This window comes from Rattus norvegicus, chromosome 7 (assembly GCF_036323735.1).
Source record: "Rattus norvegicus strain BN/NHsdMcwi chromosome 7, GRCr8, whole genome shotgun sequence".
NCBI lineage: Eukaryota > Metazoa > Chordata > Mammalia > Rodentia > Muridae > Rattus > Rattus norvegicus.
Window position 1 is genome coordinate 35,668,777 of NC_086025.1, and position 23,577 is coordinate 35,692,353.

The 23,577-nt window shown below is 41.4% G+C and overlaps 1 protein-coding gene across 8 annotated transcripts in view; it reads left to right on the forward strand.

Moving 5' to 3' along the window:
- Positions 1-23,577, forward strand: part of Atp2b1 (ATPase plasma membrane Ca2+ transporting 1) — a 109,638-nt gene that overhangs the window by 46,510 nt on the left and 39,551 nt on the right. For all 8 annotated transcript variants that reach the window (XM_063263125.1, XM_039078600.2, NM_053311.3 and 5 more), the window contains exons 2-3: positions 6,864-7,303; positions 18,137-18,334. In XM_063263125.1, the coding sequence (XP_063119195.1) occupies positions 7,096-7,303; positions 18,137-18,334 (406 nt within the window). In that variant the 5' untranslated portion in view covers positions 6,864-7,095. The remainder of the gene's footprint in view (positions 1-6,863; positions 7,304-18,136; positions 18,335-23,577) is intronic.

Consider the following 23,577-nt stretch of genomic DNA (forward strand, 5'->3'; position numbering starts at 1 on the left):
AGAGAGGTGACTCAGATGGGTACAGATTGGAGAGAGCAGCTGTGATGAGAGTGCAGGTTGGGTCCTCTTCTGTTCTAAGAGTCTGCCCCCACCCACCCCCACACACTTGCTGAAGCCTTCATGCTAGGTTTACTGCTCCACACAGCTGCAGCTACTTTTGCAGTACCCAGGCTCTGCCCGGAATAGCCTTCTAGGAGATAAGTAAATTACCGAGGGAGCGAGAACGGTAGTCAGGAATCTTTTGAGATTGATTAATCAGGCATTGTGAACAGTGCTTGCTTTCTGCTGTATCAGTTCTGTATAAATGAGACCCTGCTTAGACGGTGAGAGAGATAGAGACCGTGCATGCAACAGGGTTTAACTTCTATTTAAGCTGTGTAGACTTTGTGTTTTTTAAGATGAGTAGGTTTTCTTTAAGTTCTTTGAAAAGAATAAAACAGAAGTTCTGAGTCATATTAAATTTGATTTTTTCCCCCCTTGGCTTCCTAATTCCTAACCCAATTTCTAATTGATTTAATGAAATAATTTGGATGCGCTGTAATTCGTAGAGGAAGCTCCCACCATTCGTGATTTTTAAATTATGTGCTCTCTGAAACTGTAGTATCAGACCACATGCTCTTTCCACTGTTAGAATTATATCTAATAGTTGGAAGCAAGGCACCGTCGCTTCTTAAAAAATGTTTCGGTCATTGAAAGGTTTCAGGGTTTTGGGGCAGGAATCCGGTGAAAGGTGTTTGGGACTCCTGCAGAAGTAGCTGTGGAAGTGGTGTGAAGGATTGCAGTTTTCTTGCTGAGATACAAGACAGCGTAAAATATTTCTTCCCTTTTCGTAATATTTCGGTGTAGTAGGCAGTTGGTCTGGTCCAACGTGTGGTAGTTATCTGCCCATCCCCTCAAGCGGCCTTCAAGGCAGCAGTTCTGAACATGTAAGTCAAGACCCTTTTGAGCAGTGAATGACCCTTTGACGGGAGTCACCTAAGAACATCGGAAAACCCAGATCTTTATATTTTGATGCGTAATAGTAGCAAAATCGCAGTTATAAAATAGCAGTGAAAATAACTTTGTGGTTGGGGATCATCACAACCTGAGGAACTAGATTAAAGACTTGAAGCATTAGGAAGGTCGGGAACCCCTGCTCTAAGGGGCTGAGGTTCAGGTTGTCCACTAACTTGAATGTGATTGAGGAAGACTGGCTGGGGCGGTTGGTTCTCTAAGTTACCAAAGCTATGGCTAAAATGCTGGTCACAAAGAGAAACAGTTACAGAGGCTAGTGGTCCGTCCCTTACCTGCCTGTCAGGGTACAAAGGAAATGAAATTGATTTATGCTGATACACACATGTGCATGCATATTCCACACATGCTGAGAGAGAGTTAAGAAGATGGAGTTCTAGGCTGCAGAGATGGCTCAGTGGTCAAGAGCACTGACTGCTCTTCCAGAGGTCCTGAGTTCAAATCCCAGCAACCACATGGTGGCTCCCAACCATCTGTAATGGGATCAGATGCCCTGTCATGGTATGTCTGAGGACAATGACAGCGTACAGTGTACTTACATAAAACAAATAAATAAATCTTTAAAGAAAGAAAGACTTGTAAAGTCAAGGATGAGAACCAAGAAAGAAGATGGAGTTCTCTTTACATGTTCTTTTGTGAGAAAGCTGTAATCCCAAACTATTTTTAAGCTCTTTGGTCTACCTCATGGCCCAGTTTTCAGTGTAGTGACAGTTATTTCGCAGGATGGCACTTAGACCTCGGCATCAGCACATTGTCAGGAAGTGTACCCTGATTTCAGGGTTAGGCATTTGCTCTCCTTTTAGAGATAAAGTGTCGAATACTTGGTGATCAAGAGTGTTTGCCTTCAGTATCTGTCAAATGGGAAATTGGATTTTATCTCCCATATCCCTTAAATTATACGACTCCCTCATAACTGTTACTTCACAAGGTGAGGACTTTTGTTTATTGTTATGTTATGTTTTAGTTCATTTTACAGAATGTAATATTATTCCAGAAAATTGATGATTTTGTGATTAAGGTTAACACCTTACTATTAACTCAATAACGCCAAGTAGTATCAACACATATTTAGCTTTGATAAGTTTGGCCTTTGCCTTTCATATATGCTGGCACATCCTTATACATATTCGTAAAGTTAATGTTTTAGAATTAAATATAAGGTACATGGGTGCCGATTAAATTGAGCCTCATTCCCATCTGTCTGTCTGGATCCTGCTCCCTTATCTAACATATTTCCCGATTATCCAGCTTTAAATCTTTATGGATCAAATAAACACACTTCTCACTCCTTCGGCTCACTAGGACACATTTCGAATCATCAGAGTTGGAAAGCCCATTTGAAGGGCAGTCTTGCTGCTGCTGTTCTTAGTAACGACAGCCTATGGTTTTGGCTGTAGGAATCTCACGTCGGTGTATGTATCAAAATCGCTTCATAGAATGATTTATACGACCCCATATTTCATTTCATGAGCTTGTGTAAATGATTTAAAATCTGGAGTTACCTTTACTGACCTTTATTGAATCTAGGTGGCTTTCATGCGTCTTCCCCTGTGGCCTCCATGGGGGTCTGCCTTGTGAAAGAAGGGATTGAGGTTGTGTTGTTAACAGCACTGCCCCTGAGTTTATTTAGCAAGTGGACTTCACAGCCGTCCTTCGTGTTCCCTGGTGTCTCTGCCCGGCCATTCCTAGGAAAGCTCATGTTGTGGGAAGAATCCCCCTAGGTTCCCCATCTGCAGATTTTAGCTATTCTTGCTCCGTGTCGGGCTGCAGCTGTCTACTTCCATAAAACCTTAGACTACGAACAGTGGGTTAGTTAGAAGTGCCGTTTGTTCCGGGATACATTTTATAGGCTCAGTGTCCTAAATAGTAGAGCTGTGTGTCTTCTTTAAGACATCGTCTCTCTGAGGTCTCAGCTTCCACTTAAAACTTTTTTCTTAAACCTTTAAAAGCAGAAGGTGAAATGTCTTTGAAGAACAAAGGGAATCAAAATAGACAATCTGGCTGGTGTCTTTTGTATTTTATTTGAATCCAAAATTAGCTCGTCTCTTACATGACTATAACTTTAAGGCTAACAAGTAAAAGCATTTTTTGTCGCCCTTGGCATTTTTGTCACTGGCTTAGATGAATGAGCGAGTAAAGGAGGGAACAGCAGCGGGTGGTAATAGGTCATCTAGAAGGAGAAAGCAGCTGGTGTGTAATTTGTAGGTCTTTGGTGGTCTACTTTGGAGAGTGGTTGCATTACATTCAGATGCTTCCCCTGAACAGCCTTTTCTCAAGCTCTTTCCTTAGTGTAACGGAACTGAACGCAACCGTGTACTCAACCAAAGCTCAGGACTCCTCCAGTAATAAAAAACTCAACTTCTAAAATCAGTTTCTTGATAAGTGGTTGGAAAAATCAAGGACAGGACAAACTTTACTCATTGTTTAAGCCAGGCCTTAAAAGATGCCTTGGGAGAACCAAGGAGGCACATGTTCATCCACGCGTGCACACACCAATCTATCTACCCTGACAGGCCTTCCCTATTGGCTCGTGTGGTGCTGCGTGATCACGGTAATGCTTCGTGTTTCTCACAGATCTGAACTCAGTAAGACAGAACAAGCTGGTAGGTAACACAGGCAGAGCAGAAGTCTCGTTGACAGTCTACTCAGGTCTCATTCACACTTTTGAAGTAGAAAGAACATGGGGGCAATGGTTTTCTGTGGAATTCAGTTTAGATTTAGTAAGCGCTGGGGAAAGGCTGTTTATGTGACAACCAAAATACACAGCAGTTTCTGTTTGGTATTGCTTCGATTACATAAATTATGTGTTTGGTGTTATATGCCTGCTTTCCGACCAACAGACATGTCCACTGCATCCTGGTAGACGGGAAAACTTGGTGGAGGCTGTATTATTAGTGGTAGGAACATGGTATGTTGCTTCTACGCCTAGGTCAGTAATTATCCCTTTTCTTGAGGTACTTAAGAACATCCAGTGGATAACATTCTTTTATCTAGTTGAAATCTTCAGAGAAACGACAAATAAAAAATATAAGTGCTAACATTGCTTCCCTAAATAGACATGTCAGCAAACTGCCTTCCATAGACTAGTGCAGCTCTTAGCCCAGGGCAGAGAAATTCCTTTTTCAGAGACAGCTAATGCAGAGATATACTTCACATATGGTCAGAGCATGGAAAATAAGTGAGTCTCGTACACATTCAGCTTCAGATGGACATGTATATCATCATCCTCTCTCTCTCTCTCTCTCTCTCTCACACACACACACACACACACACACACACACACACACACACACGGGGGTAAGGGGGAGAGAACATTACAAAAGAGTGAATGGAATTTAAAAGCCACAGACTAGGAAGAGTGTCTATCCTGTCGTGAATCACTGCCATCTACACAGTGATGTTGTCATTGCAACCATGAAAACAGCAGCTGTGGCCAGCTGCTGCACCAGATCAGTCCCTCCAACTTTTCACCGTGGTTTGAGGGGATGACAACGAGGCTATGGAAGCTAATGCTGCTAATGGCTCCTGAGGTGGAGAGGGCATTGTATCCTAATAGAGGAAGTAGTCACTGGGGGACTAGGTGAGAGAAAGGATTCAGAGGGGAACCAGAGGGTATTGGGGAGTGACTCAAAGTACTCTGTGTGTGTGTGTGTGTGTGTGTGTGTGTGTGTGTGTGTGTGTGTGTGTGTCTCAAAAATGAATAACGATATCGTTTCTGACTACAGCTAAATGGAAGATGTTTTTATGGGACCTAAATGATACCCACAGTGCTACTTTTCCTTTTTGTTTCAGGCCCTTTAAACAACAGGGGTCTTTCTTTATAACTTGTAAATCTCCTCATTAAATTTTGGTCTAGAATATACAAGACTTACAGCCATGCCATTCCTTTAAAAAAAACAAAACAAACAAAAAACAAGCAGAAAGGTGAAGAAGCTGTTGCCTGTCTGTAGACCTGATTTATACCTTGGACAGATCATCACTCATGGCAGTCGATGGGGGTAGCAGGCCAGTAGTTAAATAGACACGCATGCCCTTGTCACAGCATAGACAATAATCTTAATTTTATCTCTTATAATAAGGAATCTGTATTAGGGCTAATGCGATGTTCTAGCCAACGGATTTTGAGTATGGAAACTGAAGATTATCAAACAGCCACACTCTCAGTTGGGGTTTTTTTCCTTTAAGTTGCTTATTATAATAATGGGTGTGAGTAGGTGGGAAACCACTTGGCCTAGAAGATGAGTAAAACGGCAGTAATTGGGCAAGTGTAGGGTTTATGAAGTGGGAGGAGGAATGCAGTGAAGGGAACTGCCTTATAGAATCTATCTCTGTATTCTCGCAGATTTAACGCAAGGCAACCAAGCTTTACCTAGCCAGCCATCCTCAGCACAGCAGATTATAAATGCTTGCCCAGCCTTGAGAACCAGCTTCAGTTTTCAGGATGCTCCCAGAACAGATAGCACCTGGATCGTCTAGAAATTTAATAGAAATATAAGTTGTGGAGTACATGCTTAATCCTACTGAACTTAACATTCCTGGGATATAGGTCCTTCCAGGTGACTTTAATGGCTGCTGGTGTATGTGGACTGTGGTCCGCATACATCCTTCTAGCAGTTTTATAGATAAAAAGTAGTTGTACTTGCCAGGAACTTTTCCTGTTGCTGGATACTTTGTTAAATATTTAGGGGGTTAGATGGTTTGAGAGGCAGCAAGGTTGATTCAGTTAACTGAAGCTTGACCTTGAATGCCTTTAAAACCAGTGCAGTGGCCAAATATGCAAGGGACTGATGAATGCAGGAGGTGCTGCCATGGGAAGACTTAATGGTTAAGGGCAGGATCAACGGTGACATGGGTTCAAACCCAGGAAGCTAGGATAATGATGATCAGGGAAGGCTGCAGTTACCAGGGAATATTATACATCCAATCTTTAGCAGGAAGACCTCCAGGTCAGTTGTAGGTACTTTTAAAAGGATGGATTGAAAAACTAGTGAAGAAATTAAAGTGGCGTATTCGTTCCTCCAACTTTCTCTTTCACTTTTTACATCTTTATGTTTTATCACACTCATTCTTTGGTCATCTGTCATGGTCTGCCGTAATTCTTGGTTCTGAGGATAGAGTAACATGTAGACAACCTGGATAAACGGTGAGAAAATGAAGAAAGAAAACAGACGAAGGCATCAGAAGCAGCTCTCGGAGATAGAAGTCCGGAGGTGGTAGCATGACGGGAACTGAAGGGAAGGTAGCTTAGAAAGCCAGAGGACAGAGCGATGATGGAGCCGAGGAGGAAGGCAGGGAACTGCTTACTCGGCTCCCTGCGTGTGTCCTCCCATGGGCAGGTCCATATGAAAAGGTTTAGCAAGCTAGGTGAAGCCAATGTGTGAGAAGGGGTTCTGGCCTCGAGACCAGCTATTTCCATCCACTAAGTTAGCTGAAAGTTCAATTTATCTAGGCCTCAGTGTTCTGGATAGAGTAAGAAATAATATTATTTAATTTTAATAGTTAGACGAGAGGATGGGTTTAAGGCAACTGGCAAAGTTGGAACTAACCAATTGGAACTAAGCACTTTAGCAGTAACTTAATAACGGTGACACACACACACACACACACACACACACACACACACACACCAGTTCAGTGACATGTTCGTTTTCATTTGATACTGAGTTCTAGTGACTAAATAAACCCATTTTTTTTAGAAGTTATACTGTGATCCAAAACCATGGTTCATGAATATTTGTAACTAGTGTACTTCGTTTAGCTCTCTGGTAGCACTTAAAAAGTACACGTGTGTGCGTGGGTCGTAAATGCTCTTGAGAATGAACAACTAACCCCTCAATCTTTTCTTCTCACAGATGTATACATCTCAAGATTGAGAGGAAGAAACAAGTCATGGGCCAGTGGTCAAGATACTTCTCTGGGAATTGTTGCTGCTGATAACTGCTTTACCAAGTCATACAATGAGTGTTTGGTTTAAGGAAGATTTTAATATTTAAAAGATTTTCATCTTGGAAAATTGATCAAGTGAAGATTTCATTTCTTTTTTTTTTTTGGGAAACATTTTCCTCCTCATAAATTACCCTTGTAATGGGCGACATGGCAAACAACTCAGTTGCATATAGTGGTGTGAAAAACTCTTTGAAAGAAGCTAATCATGATGGCGACTTTGGCATCACACTTGCCGAGCTGCGGGCCCTCATGGAGCTCAGGTCCACAGATGCATTACGAAAAATACAGGAAAGCTATGGGGATGTCTATGGAATTTGCACCAAGTTGAAAACATCTCCCAATGAAGGTAGGTCTTGCGTTGAGTGAGTAGTGTTTATCCCACTCCGACGGAAACATGTTCGTATGGTCTCGGCATGATGGGGCCATGGTTTTGGTAATGGCTTATCAGCTTGCTGTGGTTCGAGCCCGTTAACTTACACTTATCAGGATGGTGAGCTGAAATAATTTGCCCTTTTGTCTGCATGCGTGTTCCAGTTTACAATAACAAGACTGCCCTTCACTGGAGGCACAGAAGATAGAGCCGAGAGTGGTACCCCCCAGGGGATTCAGTGGAAAGAAACTTCTCCCTCGCCTTCATTTTGCCCGTGTCTTAAAATAGCTCTCACTTCCAGTAGCCGTCAAAGTTGGCTTTGCTCATGGGACTTAATCTAAACTTTTAATAATCAGTCAACCGAGGCCCGAACGCACATTTTTCATTTAGATGGCACCAAGCCTCTCACTTAGTAAACATGTATGTGGTCAGATTATGTCGAATTTCCCTATGTTTGGAAAGGCTTTGGTTTTGTGGGATCCCTTGTTTTGTAGCATGGACTTTGCTGTGCTGTGGCCTTCGAAATGATCTAACAAAGTCAGCCTTACTGTTCCTAGGACTAAGGATACAAAGTTTGCCCACATGTCTGAGGAGAAAGTGAATGGCTAAATTGGATGTATAGTATGATGGCATCACGTGGTTAAGAGAAAAGTTAATGAGGTGGGCAAGGCAGAAGTATTGAAGGAGCTTGTGTTAGCTTGCGTGACATCTTGAGGAATAGCCCCACACATGAGAATACATGTTTGCTGGGTACTGTTTATTTTAGTAAGAGTGGAAATTTCTTATGTTAAAATATTATATTGATATATATTCCAAAGCCAGTTATAGAGAAATTATTAAGCTGCTTTCTGAACATTTTCATAACATTACTACTGCTGATGGCAATACTTAGTGTATCAGCAAAAGGTGATTTCCAAAAAATTATTCAGGAATTTTAGATCAGACCAAAAGACTTCTTGGAAAGTACTTGTGTGGTTATATGTGAAAGAGCTCACTACTATGACAGGTAGGCCCTTTGAGTTCTCTGAGGACCACAGTGCTGAAGAACTCAGAGTCCATGCTCACCCATGTCCTAAAATGCCGTCGTCTCATGGCGTGAGGTCTGTTTCTGCAAGATATCTCAAGGTTTATCCGTATCTTTTCAAGTCAGAACTACTAACATCATAGACTTTGTGTTGACACCTTAGTAATATGATAAAGCTTGGGGCTTGTTCATTATGCAAACATGCATTGAAAGCACCCTACTTTTTTGTCATGCTACATTTATACCTTGATGTGCTGTTTTCCATCGTTGGGTTTATTAGTTTTCTTTACTTGTATATACTGTATTTCATGTAAAACCCAACAGATGATGCTTCATGATCACCAAATCAGTGGGGGATATTAACATTAAAGAACCCTCCTGGTCATGTATATTTATCCATAAAAGATTGCTTTGAGTGCCTGGGGATATAGCCCTGTAGCTGAGCACTGAGCTAATATACCTTACCCATAGATTCAGCATTGAGCTTTAGTCTCAGATATATGACTGGCTGCCCTTCACCCACCCATATTTTTGTATTTTGTTGCTATGAGTTGCTAGAGTCTTTGCTTCCTAATTACTGAGTATACCTCTCCTTCGTCTTGTCATCTCTCGTAAGTGTGATTTCTCATTAATTTGTGGTACAGTTTGCTTTATTATTTTAAGTAGTACATTACATTGATTTTGAATTAGTTAATGAATTCATTGGAAATTTTGCTTCTAGAAATTACGGGAAGAAGAGATTATTTACTCCTGACAACATGGTAGAAGCCACGAGTGGTCTCTGGAGAACTGATTTCACAGTTAACATTTTATCTTTATGGTGTGTGCTTTGGGGCACTGAGTGAAATTATGAACTGTTTTTCTCCTCTTCTGATTTTGCAAAGTTCTTGATCGTGTTCTCCACATTACTGTGAATTAATGATTCCTAAATTATATATAAATTGGCCTTTATATATATAATTTTTCATCTTGAAATATTCTTTGGAAAGATTACAAAGCAGCCCATTGTGAGCATATTTGTGTTTATAGTCAACTGAAATATAACCAAAGGGCAGCAGACTTCATAGAAATACTCCCGAAGGACTCTTCGTAGCTTTCACTTACTAGAAATATTTCACTCTAGAATCTTAACATTTTGTCACTGGTCAACCACGCAGATCATAAGGGAATCAGCGGTGTATCTAATGCATGCTTTTTTTTTTTTTTTTTTTGTTAGAATAATCTGTATTCGGGGAAAGCGGGAACTGAAATGGTTCTTCACAGTATATGGGTTTTATGACTGAAATTAAAGGTGTTCCCTGTCCGTTAGCGCATTTGTTTACAAGATCTGACTTGTTGCTTCTTGTGTTCCATAGATTCTATCGATCTCCCTAAGACAGAAGGGTATTGGCAATTGTTGGAGAAAATTCTGTGTATAAAATTAGGATACATCTGGCACTGAAATAAATTAAAATTGCCTTAAAATTGCTCAAGTATAGTATCAGAAAGGGTCTTCTTCTATGTGACAGGTACTTTTTAGGCCCTGGGCATGTATCCATGAATAAAGCGAAGGTTCGTACTTTATTCTCAGAAGAGGGAGACATTCACCATGTTAAATGTACGGTGTCTAGATAAACAGTGTTAGTGTATTCAGCTTACGAGAGAAATGAGTGGAGAAGAGAAATCGTGCTGGAGGTGCCTGTCTTAGACTGTATTGGTCTGAAGGAGCAGCTCCAGACTTTTCTTAGGAATAGCAACAACGAAAACATCAACACTTATATTACATAACTTTTTTTGTGCTAGATTGGTTATTAGTGCTTTCTTACAAATGTAAACCCATTTTATCCTTAAAACTCCTTTATCCTATTTTATAGGCACAATATGGTTAAGCGCATGCCCAAAGTGACCCCTAACCTGTGTTGTCTCTGAGTAGATACTTTTGGCTGGCACAGGGGCTTTTTTTTTTTTTTTTTTTAAGTTTCTTTTTAAACTTTTTATCAGTCCATATACCTTACGAAAGGGTAAGAAAGAGCTTCTTTGTTCTTGTCTCTTAATTTTTTTCCCTCAGTGGAAAAACAGATTTATTTTGGAGTTACACATGGTGGATAAATGGTTTTGTGTGTCAACTTTCTGTCAGTGACACAATACCTGAGATAATCAACGCTGAAAGGAGGAAAAGGTTTTAAAAGTTTTCGTCACGATTACTTGGCCCACTGGCTTTGGGCTTGAAGGAAGCAGTAGTTATTAGCAAGAGTTCATGGCTGAGGAGCTCCCTGTGGGAGGCATTCAGTGTCCAGGCTGTGGAGTTCTCCCCACTTCAGCCTTTATTTATTTTTTTTATTGGATTTTTTATTTACATTTCAAATGTTATCCCCTTTCCCGGTTTCCCATCCATCAACCCCCCCATCCCAAACCCTCCCCCCTTCTATGAAGGTGTCCCACACACACACCCACCCTCCCTTCCTGCCTCCTCACCCTGACATTTCCCTACACTGGGAGTCCAGCCTTGGCAGGACCAAGGGCTTTTCCTCCCATTGGTGCCCAACAAGGGCAGCTGGAGCCATGGGTCTGTTCATGTGTTTGGATGGTGGTTTAGTCCCTGGGAGCTCTGGTTGGTTGGTATTGTTGTTCTTATGGGGTTGCAAACCCCTTCAGCTCCTTCAATCCTTTCTCTAACTCTTCTAATGGGGACCCCATTCTCAGTTCAATGGTTGGCTGTGAGCATTCGCCTCTGTATTGGTCATGCTCTGGCAGAGCCTCTCAGGAGACAGCTATATCAGGCTCCTGTCCGAATGCACTTCTTGGCATCAGCAGTAGTGGCTGGGACTGGTGGCTGTGTGTATGGGCTGGATCCCCAGGTGGGGCAGGCTCTGGGTGGCCTTTCCTTCAGTCTCTGCTCCACCCTTTGTCTCCACATCTCCATCCAGGCAGCTGGGTTGCCATCTTCCCACCAGCTTACCACGTGTTCTCTAAAAAGGTCCTCTTGGAGCCTGTTCTCAAGAACACTACAGATGTGGTGGCCAGTAGAACATGTTTGTGCCAGATGAGATTTTCCTACCTTCTCCATTAACTATCATAATTCCTGAGAGGGGGGTTGAAATTAAAAGTCCGGGGTAAAATGAAGGTAAGACTTGAAATGTCATTATTTTCACCCGTATCTTTCAAAAACGAGCATGGATCTCACATTCCTCGGAGCTCTCGAGGTCGGTTTTATTCCAGAATAATCTGTTTATAACATCCTAGCACTTAAAATTATTTTGAACTATTCTTCTTTTGTGTTTTGCTTTCCTGTATTGACTCTATTATTCATACTCTAAATCCCATTTCTCGGTCCGCTAACTTTCACAACGGCTCTGGGTGTCTTTTCTACTTTACCCCTCCGTTATCTTTCTTGCACGTCGTATTGGATGGCAGAGAAGACTCTGCTGTGGATTTCTGGGATGCATCCCTCTGGCTCCAAGTATCGTATTTGTTATGCAGTAGTACTGCACCAAACAAAGTGTAAAAGTGAATTCATAACAAATTAAAGACACATGCTCAGTTACCAGGCCTGGCTTCACGCACCTCGGAGGGAAGAAGTCAGGTGAAGCTGAGCTTTGTAAGTGGTGAATATCAAACTGAGGTGAAAGAGGAGCTCTAAAACAAAACCAACAGAGGAAGCAAAAGATGGCAATAGAAACAGTCGAGGTGCATGATGGGAGGCAGGAGAGGCTCAGTAGCTATTGTCGTCGGTTGCCTGGTTTCCATGTCTTAAATGACAGCTTGTATTTGTGCTCCCTAGAAGTCAGTCTCCGGTGCTGGTGTACTTTGACCTTGTCTCCATGTGGTGATACAGTTTAACTCTTTGAGAAAATCGACCTTTCCCTAGGGATAAATCATTACTGACTCGGGGGCTGGTACAAAACTGCTCTCAAGCCCCATGGTTTGTGCTTGACTTTGCAAGTTAGCATAGATGTTCAGCCAGTGTTTGCATGGCTATTGTGTGTTAGCGTGTATGGTTTCCTGCTTCTGAGTTCTGTGTCGCTCCTGCATGACCTTGTCCAAGAAATGTATTGCCACTGTAACAGAGAATTAAATGTTATTTTGATGCCTGCTCTGGTCACCTGTTTTCACTGCTTATAGATTTTTTTTTAAGCTGTTTTAAACAGCTTCTCCAACTCTGTGGCATGGATATAATTGTAAAAGTCATACTTGAACCTGAAATAGCATGTCATTAGTTTTCTATTGTGCTTCTAAGTTTCATTTTTACGTAGCAGTAAATTGAATTCCCTTTCAAAATACTCCCTTTCTGTCTTCCCAACATACTCCTGGAGTTCTCTTTCTTGCCGCTGGCCATTCTTCCTCTCCTGTACTTTGCCAGGCTGCTACTAGTCTGCAGGTTTCTGATGGTTGGTACAACCCTCTGAGCAATGCTATCCAAAAGACTGACTTCACAAGCCATCACCTGGGTGCTCATAGTTCCCATATTAACAGTTCCTACCCAGGATTCCCCCCTCAGCCTTGAGGGTGAAGCCCCAATTCCTCATTCTTTTCCTACAACTCCGTTCCTGAGCCTCCTCAAACTTTTCTGCTGAAACTATTACCCATGTCACTACCAAGTTAGAAACTTGAATGGCTTTGATTTATGTGGGAATTTTTAAAACCTATTCTCATGTGGTCATTAAGCCCTGGAAATTCTAACTCCTTTCTTTTTACCAACAGTGTCTCTTTCATTGTACCCTGTGGGTAGGAACCACTGTCTTCTCTTTCAAAAATTCAGCTGGTGTAATAATTGGTGTCTCTTCCACACACTGCCTGTCATTTTTCTAGTTTAAAGCCACCTGTCGTTTGTCATTGCTTTTGAAATGAAGCTTAGACTTCTCCAGTACACCTAGAACTCTCCTTGTGGTCTGATTCTAAATTGATCCCCTTTCCTATCTCTGGTTCTTAATGTTTGAAGCAGCGAATCTTTCGTTTTTCCTAAAAAATGGATGTCATGTTAGCTCTCGTTTCTAGTCTTTTTAGTACTGGTCTCTCGCACACTTTACCCCCACCTACAACACTGTATAAGGAGAGTATCAAGATTGAAATACCAAAGTGAGTATATTGGAATTCCTTCGCCCACCACACCCCTGTGAGTTTGGAGTCCGTTTCTTTGTGTATACTCTGGTAGTCTCCCCTCCTCTGCCGTCTAATATGTAATACACTGGGTGTGTCAGAGTGACTGCTTATTAGTCATCCCTACCAAACTCAGAGTCCTTTAAGGTCAAGAACCAGGGAAAGGCATCTGCCTGACCCATCTCTTGTGTGTTTAGTACCTTCCCAGAGTGCCTGGCACTTGGTAGCCTATGGGGATGAGTATTTAAGTCTGACTTTAGATGGATAAATTGAAAGTTTGAGGGCCAGTGAGGGATCACCTCCTCCTTCAAAACTGAAACAGTGAGGAAGGATGCACACAAACACTTTCCATATCCTCTTCAGCCTGTGTCCTTCTCTCCTACATAGGAAAGTCACCTTAACTGCCACTCCCACCCCACTAGTGCACACATAGACACATGTATACAGCCACAGTCACTCAGTTCCCAGTCGTATGTGGAATGGATTATCCTTGATTCTCTGCTAAATCTGCCTGCACCAGACACTCCAGTAAACCTGCTCCTCCTTTCCTAAGTGAAGAGCAACAATGGGCACAGGGACTTGATATAATTGGTTTTGATTCTCTCTCCGCTCAAGAATAAGATAGCGCTGACACTCTTGTCACTCTATTTTACCTGTTCCTAGGATCGGTTTCGAGTTATATTTTTCTCCCCACCTTGGTGGATGAAGACATAGAAAGTGTATAAATTTGAAGCTTTCTATGGACTGTGGTTGTATTTTCTCTTTATGAAGGTAACTTGACCTTGATTGGTCGGCATTATACTATAATCAGCCAGGCTCACAGGACTCTGCAGAATTTTCATTATATTTCTTGATATGTTATCTGTAATAATTTGCTACCCCTCTAATTTAAAATTCAGGGCCAGGTGGTTTCCTCGCTATCTGGACTCTGCTTGGCAGTATCTTCCTGATGTCTGTCAGACTGACACCGTCATGTGGATTCCATCCCCCTTGCCTCTTCACACGTCTTAAACTCTAATAATATCCACGAGTCTTATGTCATCCTGTCATTTCTCTGTTCTCGTTTCCTGTGGTAGGTAACCTGCTTTAATATCTGCCACCCATCTTTGAGAAAACAAATAATACCCTCTTTAACTCACCTTTACTAATCTGTTTCTCCCCACTGTATTACACTTCTGGGAGGAAAAAGGTTTCCACTCTCTCCTCCCCACTGTCTCTTCTGTCCTTTCTAACCAGACTTAATTCCACACATGCTGAAAGGCTCTTGTCAAGGTCATCATCGTTTGCTTAATGAAAGAAAATGGGCCGTTTTCTGCCTGTATCTTACTCAGTGCTCTCACCTTGACCCAGCGTTTCCTGTAGTCAGCAGTATCATCCTTTAAACCTCTTTCTCATGGAAGCGTCCGTGGGTACTGTGTGAGCATGCTTCCTTCTGTCCTAGGCTCTGCAATGGCCGTCCTTCCTTTCATCCTTCCGCCTGCTCTCTAAGGAAGCTCTCATCTAGCTGGAGTCTCCCTCCGGCTCAGACTTTGTAGAGAATTCTGAATATGACTAGCACTCAGCTCACCAGATATTGCCACTTGTTTGCTCAGGTCTACAAAACAGAACTATTAATTCCTCATTTCCTCTTCCACCAGCCCTGCGGTTCCCTATCTGGGTAAATAACCGCCATCCATCCTCCCACTCACGTGCACACATATTAGCTGTGATTTTCAGTTAAACCCACCTGCTTCAGACATTCCAGTAAACCTCCCCGACTCAAGTCCTTGTACCAAAAAAAAAAAGGGAAGAAGAAAGTTAAAAGTTAAGTCTAGATACCGTTCTTTCTTCTCTTTCCCTTTTATCCTACATCTAGTCATTCCTTCTGTTTGTCTGATCTCTTTCCAGGGTACCTGGCAGATCCAGTTACTCCCCTCTCTGCCTCTCCCATCTAAAACCCAGAATCAAGCACCTTTGTCTCTCCGCACAACAGCCTTTTGAACATGGCCTTCCCTCCCCACCCCCCCACTCCAACACAGCTGTGTAAATGACCTTTCTAAATTACACATTAGTTACCACTTCCCTACTTTAAAACCGTCAGGTAGTTTCCATCACAGGTTCAAGTGAATAATGATCTTGTTTTATATCCCCCACAATCTTGCCTCTTTTTTTTTTTTTTTTTGACCCAATCTTCTTGCCTTCCTCCTAGGTCACTGGACCCTAGCCACACTGCTTTGCTTCCTGGGTCCTAAATCTTGGAACCTTTTGTTGATCTCTGGCTTTTGCTTTTGTGCTATTGGAGGTGCCTCCCCCTGGTCTTTTCACCGCTGACGGACTCCTCCTTGTTCAGACTTAATTCAGATGTTAGTTTGTTAGACAGGCTAAGGTAGTCTACCCAGAATTCCAGAGGCTTCTGAAAAGTCGTTTTCCCTGAACTCCAGGTAGTATCTTTAATAAAATTTCTTAAATGGGTCTGTTGTCTCTCTTGGGTATAATTTACACTTGCTGCGTGTATAACTGGCATGGAGAGCAGTGTCTGCTGTCTGGAAGTTGTTGAATGATCAGTAAATAACATCTCTGGGCAACTCACAAAAGTCTTCACTTCATAAAACGAAGATCATTAAATCTAAAATTAAAGTTTGCGTTCCAAATGGGCTTGACACTTGTGGCATTCAAATCTGTAACTTGCCTTCCCCCTACTTAACTTAATAAACTTTGCCCTGTAATTTTTTTATTTGCAGGTTAATGCCTTCTGCTTTTTTTCTTCAAAACAACCTTATCAGTTATTCCAACAAATAGTACTGCTTCCTCCAAGATGAAAAGTAAAACAAGGTTTTCAGTATGGGGCCTGCACCTTAGGCCTTCTGATTCTCCAGCAGCTTCACCCTTGTGTGGTGTGGTGTTGTGTGGTGTGTGGGCATGTGTTTAGCTGTAGGTGACGGTTAGAAAAGTCACAGAAATCCTTAAAGCCACCTGCTTTTCTATGTTGCTCTCTTTAATACTTAGCTTTTTTTTTTTCAATATCAACATAAAACATCATGGCTAATAAGATAAAATCGTGTCCTATAATTTTATCTTGGTGATATTTAAGCTGGTCAGATGTAAGTTGTGTGATCGGTGGTCATTACAGTAAAGAAGACTTTTTAAAGAATGTATACCCATTTCTTAGAAAGTGGAGATTAACACAGAGCAGGCTAGCATTCAGCCTTAGCATTCAGCCTTAGCACTTTCTCCTTCACATGAGGCCACTGAAGTAGGAGGCTAAACACATTACCCAGACTTACCAGAATCTCGTGTCCTCTTTATTACTGTAGTCTTCTCTTGTCTTCGTTCTGGTGACTCTGTCTCCGAGTTTAGAGTGCCAGAAAGTTTTGGTAGACTTGTCTTCGAGGCTTTCTGGAGCCTTGAGGTGTGACTATGTTACAGTTACCAGTGAGAAAATCCTCTGGGATCTTCTTTCGGTACTCGGGCCAAGGCCGGCGATGACTTTGGATCTTGCCTTAGCGATGTAGTTGGGTATCTCTGGGTCTCTGCGTGCCTCAGCATTGAGGTGAATGGAGGCACTGAAAACGAGAGCCTTCTCCTCAAGTAATGTGACCGTCTCCTGATTTCTTTCTTGCCTTTCATAAATGAGATCCTATTAGATTTTTTAAAAATAAGATAAAAAGTTAAGGTCTAGTTTGACAAATTACAGAGGAAGTGTTTCGGTACCTGTGACACCTTTCCATTCTTAAACAGACTAAGTACAGGTGAGCTTTTCGGATGCTGCGATGCCTTCGAAGCTCCCCCAGCCATGTATGTGCACTGTTCATTAGAAGACTCTATGTATCTTTGTTTGGACGGATAAGGTCAGACTGGGGTGGGGTGTGCTTGAGAGAAGGACAGGAAAGGTGACGTTCATCAACTCTCAGTCTCCCTCTCCTGTCCTTCACATCCCACAGCCTGATCAAGGAATGCGCCATCTTGCTGTCCTGCTTCTCCCCTACAGCAGTGGTCGCTTTCTTGAGAGGCCATTGCGAACCTTCTGCTTCAAGACACAAAAATCTCACCACTTAAAAACTAGCATTTTAGTAGAGACGCTTTGAGAGGTTGTGTTAAAATTAACTCTTCATTCTTCCATAAATAATGATAAAAAAAAAAACGAAACAAAGCATTTTGCTCATTTGCAGATTAGCTAGCCAACGTTCATGACCCAGAGCAAATCTGCCTTGTATCTTTTTACCGAAAATTCCACCATTTTAAAGGGAAGCATTGCTATAACCAGGGAAGCGATTAACTTTAACATAAAAAACTTGTCCAGTTGTCATACGAGGTTCTGACATCTTGGTGACTGTAAAACTTTGCATAGTCAAAGGACGCAAAGTAAGTAATGTAAAGGTGAAGGTTGTGAAGCCATTGAAAAGGGGTTTCTTACAACCCCTTCAAACTCAAGGCTTTCTTTCCCCTTGCCTACCATGTGACCCACCAGGGCCTTCCCTTAAACTCCCCATGCAACCCACTCTTAAGTTAGCTACTTAAAATGTGTGCTTCAAGTAAACCTGTGTATGTTTCTCCCTGACTTAAACTCTGTGTGTTTAGACTGAAAAAGAACAAAGGTAAACATTCCGATACACTCCTGTGACTTTAACAATCTGAAGTGGAACAAATTAATATGCTTTGAGTAAAGTGGATACTTTCACTTACGAGTCCTCAGACCTCACCAGGATTTGTTTTCTTTCTTTTTTTATCAGGTTTAAGTGGAAATCCTGCAGATTTAGAAAGAAGAGAAGCAGTGTTTGGAAAGAACTTTATACCTCCTAAGAAGCCAAAAACCTTTCTTCAGTTAGTATGGGAAGCATTACAAGATGTCACTTTAATTATACTAGAAATCGCAGCCATAGTATCATTGGGCCTTTCTTTTTATCAACCTCCGGAAGGGGATAATGCACGTAAGTAAATACAAATTAGGAGGGCCGGAGGGAGGGGTCTGTGTGACACTAGCTCAACATGTTTACTCTGAATGTAGTAGTAGTAAATAATAATGCCAGAATAAGATTATTTATGACCGCCATGTGATAGCCTCTGTCCTAAGCACTTCAAGTCTGTCATCCCCAATGATTTTCACAGTATCTCAGGAGTTCCAGTGTTGCCCCGCATCATGTAAGGAGACAGTTTAATTGTTCTTCCATGCATGTATACCGCGAGGACATAGTTACACATCTGGCTACTACACATGTATGATGCAGCCTGCCAGCAGGAGTTTCTCAAGTTTTCAAATTTTATTTTACCTGATATAGAAACGCTTTCACACAGGTTTGATGCCTTTCATCCTGCAATGCTTGAGACCTAGGTGTTGGATTTCATGTCTTAGGATTCAGGAGTATATTTGCAAAATGCATATATAATGAGAATCCTGGGGAAAGGGCCTGTCCAAGTCCCACGTGTATGTATGGCTCAGATATACATTCCCTGAAGGTAATTTTATATGATATTTTAGAGAATTATCTGCACAATTTCCTGGCTATAGTTTTCCAGTTTGCGTCTGTGCTCAAAAAGTTTCAGATATTCGTGTGATTTAGATATGGGGGGATTCAGTCTGTGGGGAACACCCAACAGGAGGTATAGCATAGAGAGAGCAGACCGGCTTCCATGTCTAGCCACAGACGATTGTGGTGTGCTCTTGGCGTTCTGTGCTTTTCATTTATCCCCTCAATGTCTTCTTTGCCTTCTAAAAGGCTTTGTTATAGTGAGTATTACAATTCCCATAGCCTATGTACTGGCGAATCTAGCCGGGATATTTGGATATTATATTCAAAACATCCGATAGTGTTTTGTATCAAAAAGCTGCCCAAGGTTTTTTGTTTTGTTTTGTTTTGTTTTGTATTTTAATGGAAGTCTCATTCTTACGAGTTCTACACTATGAAGAGTTTTAATTTAAAAAAAAAATGTTGCTAGCCTTAGAAGCTGTTTGTATAACGATCCAAAGAAATTTTACAAAGGTGTGCCTAGGATTTGTGTCAACATTTTTTCCTTACTGATTTTTAAGCAAGTCAGTCAGAGAACATATGTGTTTGTCTTACATAAGGCAAAGCAGAGCTTCCGAGCAATGGTAGTGTTAAAATTTGATCGAGACCAGTCATCGTTGCTCCCTGGACAGTTCCTCCAATTGAGGCACCAAAAATGCATCCAGACTGTGTGACCTGCTTCATAGCTGTCCCTGAAGCAGAATCACTGGTGCAGATAACAAAATATTTTGATAATGTACTTGTGATTATTTGGGCTAATAATAATAATGATAACAATAATAATAATAACAATAAGCAATTTTTATTTAAGTAAATAGTGTGTACTTTTCTGTGGAAAAAATAGAGGAAGATTTGGTAATAAAATAACATTTACTGGAAAATACCACTTTCTACATTTTTACTATTTTTAGTACATGTACATCCTTCCAGGTTCTAAAAAGTCCGTAGGTGTCTCTGTGTAGTCATCTGCGTGAGTGTGTCCATGTTCTTTGCAGGTTTTAAAACATATAGCTGCTTTTCGTTTGTTTGTTTGTTTTCCATTTACTTAGCCTTCATCATAGAATATTGAAAACATAATCTAATTTTTTTGATAGTCTAAATTTTACTTAACAAATTAATACAAAAAAAAATTTTTTTTTTACTTCTAACAGTTTTTCCCAAAATTGTAAAGAGAAATATTTTCAGTGGTTTTAAAGTTTATTGTGTGCAAAGTCTAGGGCCAGCCTTCCTAGCATCTAAGCTACTTCATTTATAAGAGATACTGACTAGAAATCCCCTCAAATTTGATAGAAATTCTGCTCATTGAATACATCTGAGATGGTAATCTAGAGTTACCCTAAAGCCTTTTCAGATTCAGAATCCACTAGAACTTACTGATGAAACCTAGGATTTTGTCCCATGGTTGAAAGTTATTTGGTTTGTTTTATTTTTTAAGAATGCAAGACAAGACAGGCTGGTGCCTGGAGTTCACAGGTCAGCCAGCCTAGCAGAATCAGTGAGCTCCGAGATCAGTGAAATAAATACACTGTCTAAAAAGATGAGGTGATGAGTGATTGAGGACAGCCAGTGTTGACCTGGTAGGGCGGGGGCACACACAAACACACAACACACACACACACACACACATGCACACATATATGTGTACACACATAAAAATATTCCATTGCCTTAAATATGGCCATGTTTTTTGACTCTTGGTAAATCTAAATATTTTGTGGATGAAATTTAGAATATAAGCCTATTGCAATTGGTACATTTCTTGGAAAGTCATTAACTCCCCCATCTCTCAATAAATAATTTTTAAATGAAATAATTGCCCTGAGGTAGATACAGACGGAGAATAGACTACATGTCTATCATTTGAATATATTTCCAGGGGAACGCCTTTGGTAAAATGCATTTACAGTGGACTGAAAGCATTAAACTTTTAGCACCTTTGATCTTGGATTTACTCTCTTTGCCCCTATAGCTTCCCAAAAGTTTACAGTGTTCAGCACCTGGCAAAGGGAGACTATAATACTTTCTCTCTGTCGAAGATCATTGTGATCGTGGCTAATATAGAGTGGAACCATATATGAAATGAAATGTGTCATGGTTTCATGTTTTCTTTGAAAAACTCAGTAGTTTAGAGATAAAGATGTGTTTCAGTTAAAACTGATAATTACATAATTGTCTCACAATTCCTTCCCCTTGACCTCTATCATATTGTCTGTAATTTTTTATAGTTACCCTTTCAGGAAAAATCTGAACACATACCTCTAAGTGGTACATTTAATTATATGTATCTTTATAATGGATACTTTCAGAAGCAGAAATTTGAAGAATGAAACAATAAGGAAGATTAAATTTTTATTATTTTTTATTATGTAGTAGTAACCGCAAGGTTTCATTGACTTAATTTTGGCTTTTATTTATTCATTTCCATGGTTTTACTTGGTAGAGTTATATTGGGAAAACATACTTAGCAAGTCCATATCAAGTCTCAGTCCTTTCTGTCAATTTCACAGAAGCTTTGTTGAAATGATGATGCCATTTCTGCTTCTGTGCTTTTGTAATAAATAAATGAATGAAAGCTAACTGGGGTGCTTCATTTGGATACTATCTTGACTTGTTTCTGGGTTGTTACCTGTTCAGCATGGTGTTTTGACTTTCCATGTGTTCTCGAATCTATCCGTGAGCTAATTCAGTGAGTTGTTGGTGTGGAGGGGCTGTCTTACATATGTAAACCATAAATTCACTCAGTTGCATACGTACAATAGCAGGACCATTTCTGCTGCTTGAAAACAATTAAAATGCAAGTTCCGATAACTGAATGAGGGCAGACTCCACACAACACTAAATAAGTTCTCCTGCTTCCACATCATCTTACGGAAATGCTTCGTGCCCGCTGAGAGACGCGTTCTAGTAGCTTTAAAGATACGTCTGCACTTACTAACTTCATCCAGGTGGATCTGGCTCGACGTCCTTCTTGAGCATTTCACAGGTTCCTCCCCAGGATGGGCCGTCACCCCGTAACTTCGAACTCCAGATTCTTTCTCTGGTTTCTGCACGTGTCTGGAATATGCTTAGTCATTTCTAGAATTGCTCATTTATTCAGTTTTATTTTCAGTATCGTTCTCAGCTTTATCCAACCAGCAGCTTCGGACATTTCAGTTCAGCTCAGAAGACATCATTTTGTGCATATATCCCTTCTGGCAAATTCGTAAATTCCCAAAGCAAAGCTTCGGGAAAGGATTTTGACAGTGACGATGTTGGGGACACACACCTGTGACCCCGATGCCTGGGGCGACTGAGCAGGAAGATAGGTTTACCCTGCCAGGGCTCTACTGTAGCAACACAGTAACTGGTAAAGCAAAAATTAAGTCTCCCCCACGAGTGTGTCCTTTTTTTGTTTCTTTTAGATGCTCATCATGGGCCACTGAATGGGTTTTAGCCTTGAGTAGAATACAGCTTCCAAAGAACAAGGAGTAGGAGCTCCGTGACCTCACTGTTGTTTTAGGGGCTTGAGGACTCACCCTTCATCCTTAACAGACTGCTTGTTTCTGCCTTGGAGCATTACTACTGACTTCAGTTTCTCCCTGGAATTCTCTTCCCTTCAGTCTCTATGTTGGTGGCCTCTGTGACCATGTGACGTGCTGTGGGGACCTTAGAGCAGCCTCCTTGGCTCAGTCAGCCTCCCTTTGTAATATACAACAACGTCTGATTTTCTTCATGAACTTAGCGGATACCTAATCGTTGATGGCTTACCTGAAATTCTGTATTTCATCCCTGACTACCTTGGTTTCCTCAAGCAGTGTCTGCCACCCAGTAGGTGTTGATATGGTTGAGCAGACAAGTAGCACTTAGCTTAAATGTGCGTGCCACAGGAGCTAAACTGTGACCACACTGTCATGGAGCTGATGCTGAATAATGGAGTGTATTCCATCCCTAGCTTTTTACTTACATCTTGTCTTCCACCTGTAGTAGTAGCAGGCGGCCTCTTAACACCAAACAGCCACCTTGCAAGCGCAAAAGAAAGTTTCTTACTCGGAAACTGCAAAGTGTTGCTGTAGTGAACACAGATAATAACCAAGTGGAACTGCTTTAGTGCTGATACAGAGAAAGTATTTTAGAGGTCTGGATACAAGATCAAGCCACCCACAGCATTCCTGTCAGCCCAAGTGTAATCCAGAGCAAGGCCCTAATTCTTAATCCTGTGAGGGCCGAGAGAAGTAAGGAGGCTGCGGAAGAAAACGTTGAAACGCACTGAGGTTAGTTCATGAGGCTTAAATGAAGGGCCTGCCTCAATTCGTCACAGCCTGGGGTTCAAGTGATGGCACAGAATCTGAGGCACAACTGTGCAAAAGACAGAGCTGACGTCCTTGGTGAGAGCGTAGATGAAACAGCTTATGTTAAGAGAAACCACCACTGTGGACTGGCAGCTAGAGTTTTTGGTGCCCAGCCTCTTAGGGCGGGCTCTTTCTTGTAGAAGGTTAATTCAGTCAGTGGAAGCCATTCCCCAAAGAGCTGTTTTCCCTACCAGCATTCTGTAAATGCAAGAGCAAAGCTTGGATCACAGCGCATGTATTCCAGTGTGCTTTACAGTCGTGTAAAGCCCACCATTGAGGTTTACTGTGCCTTCTGTTTTATATGTAAATGGACATCAGCCATCAGCAACACTCTACCAC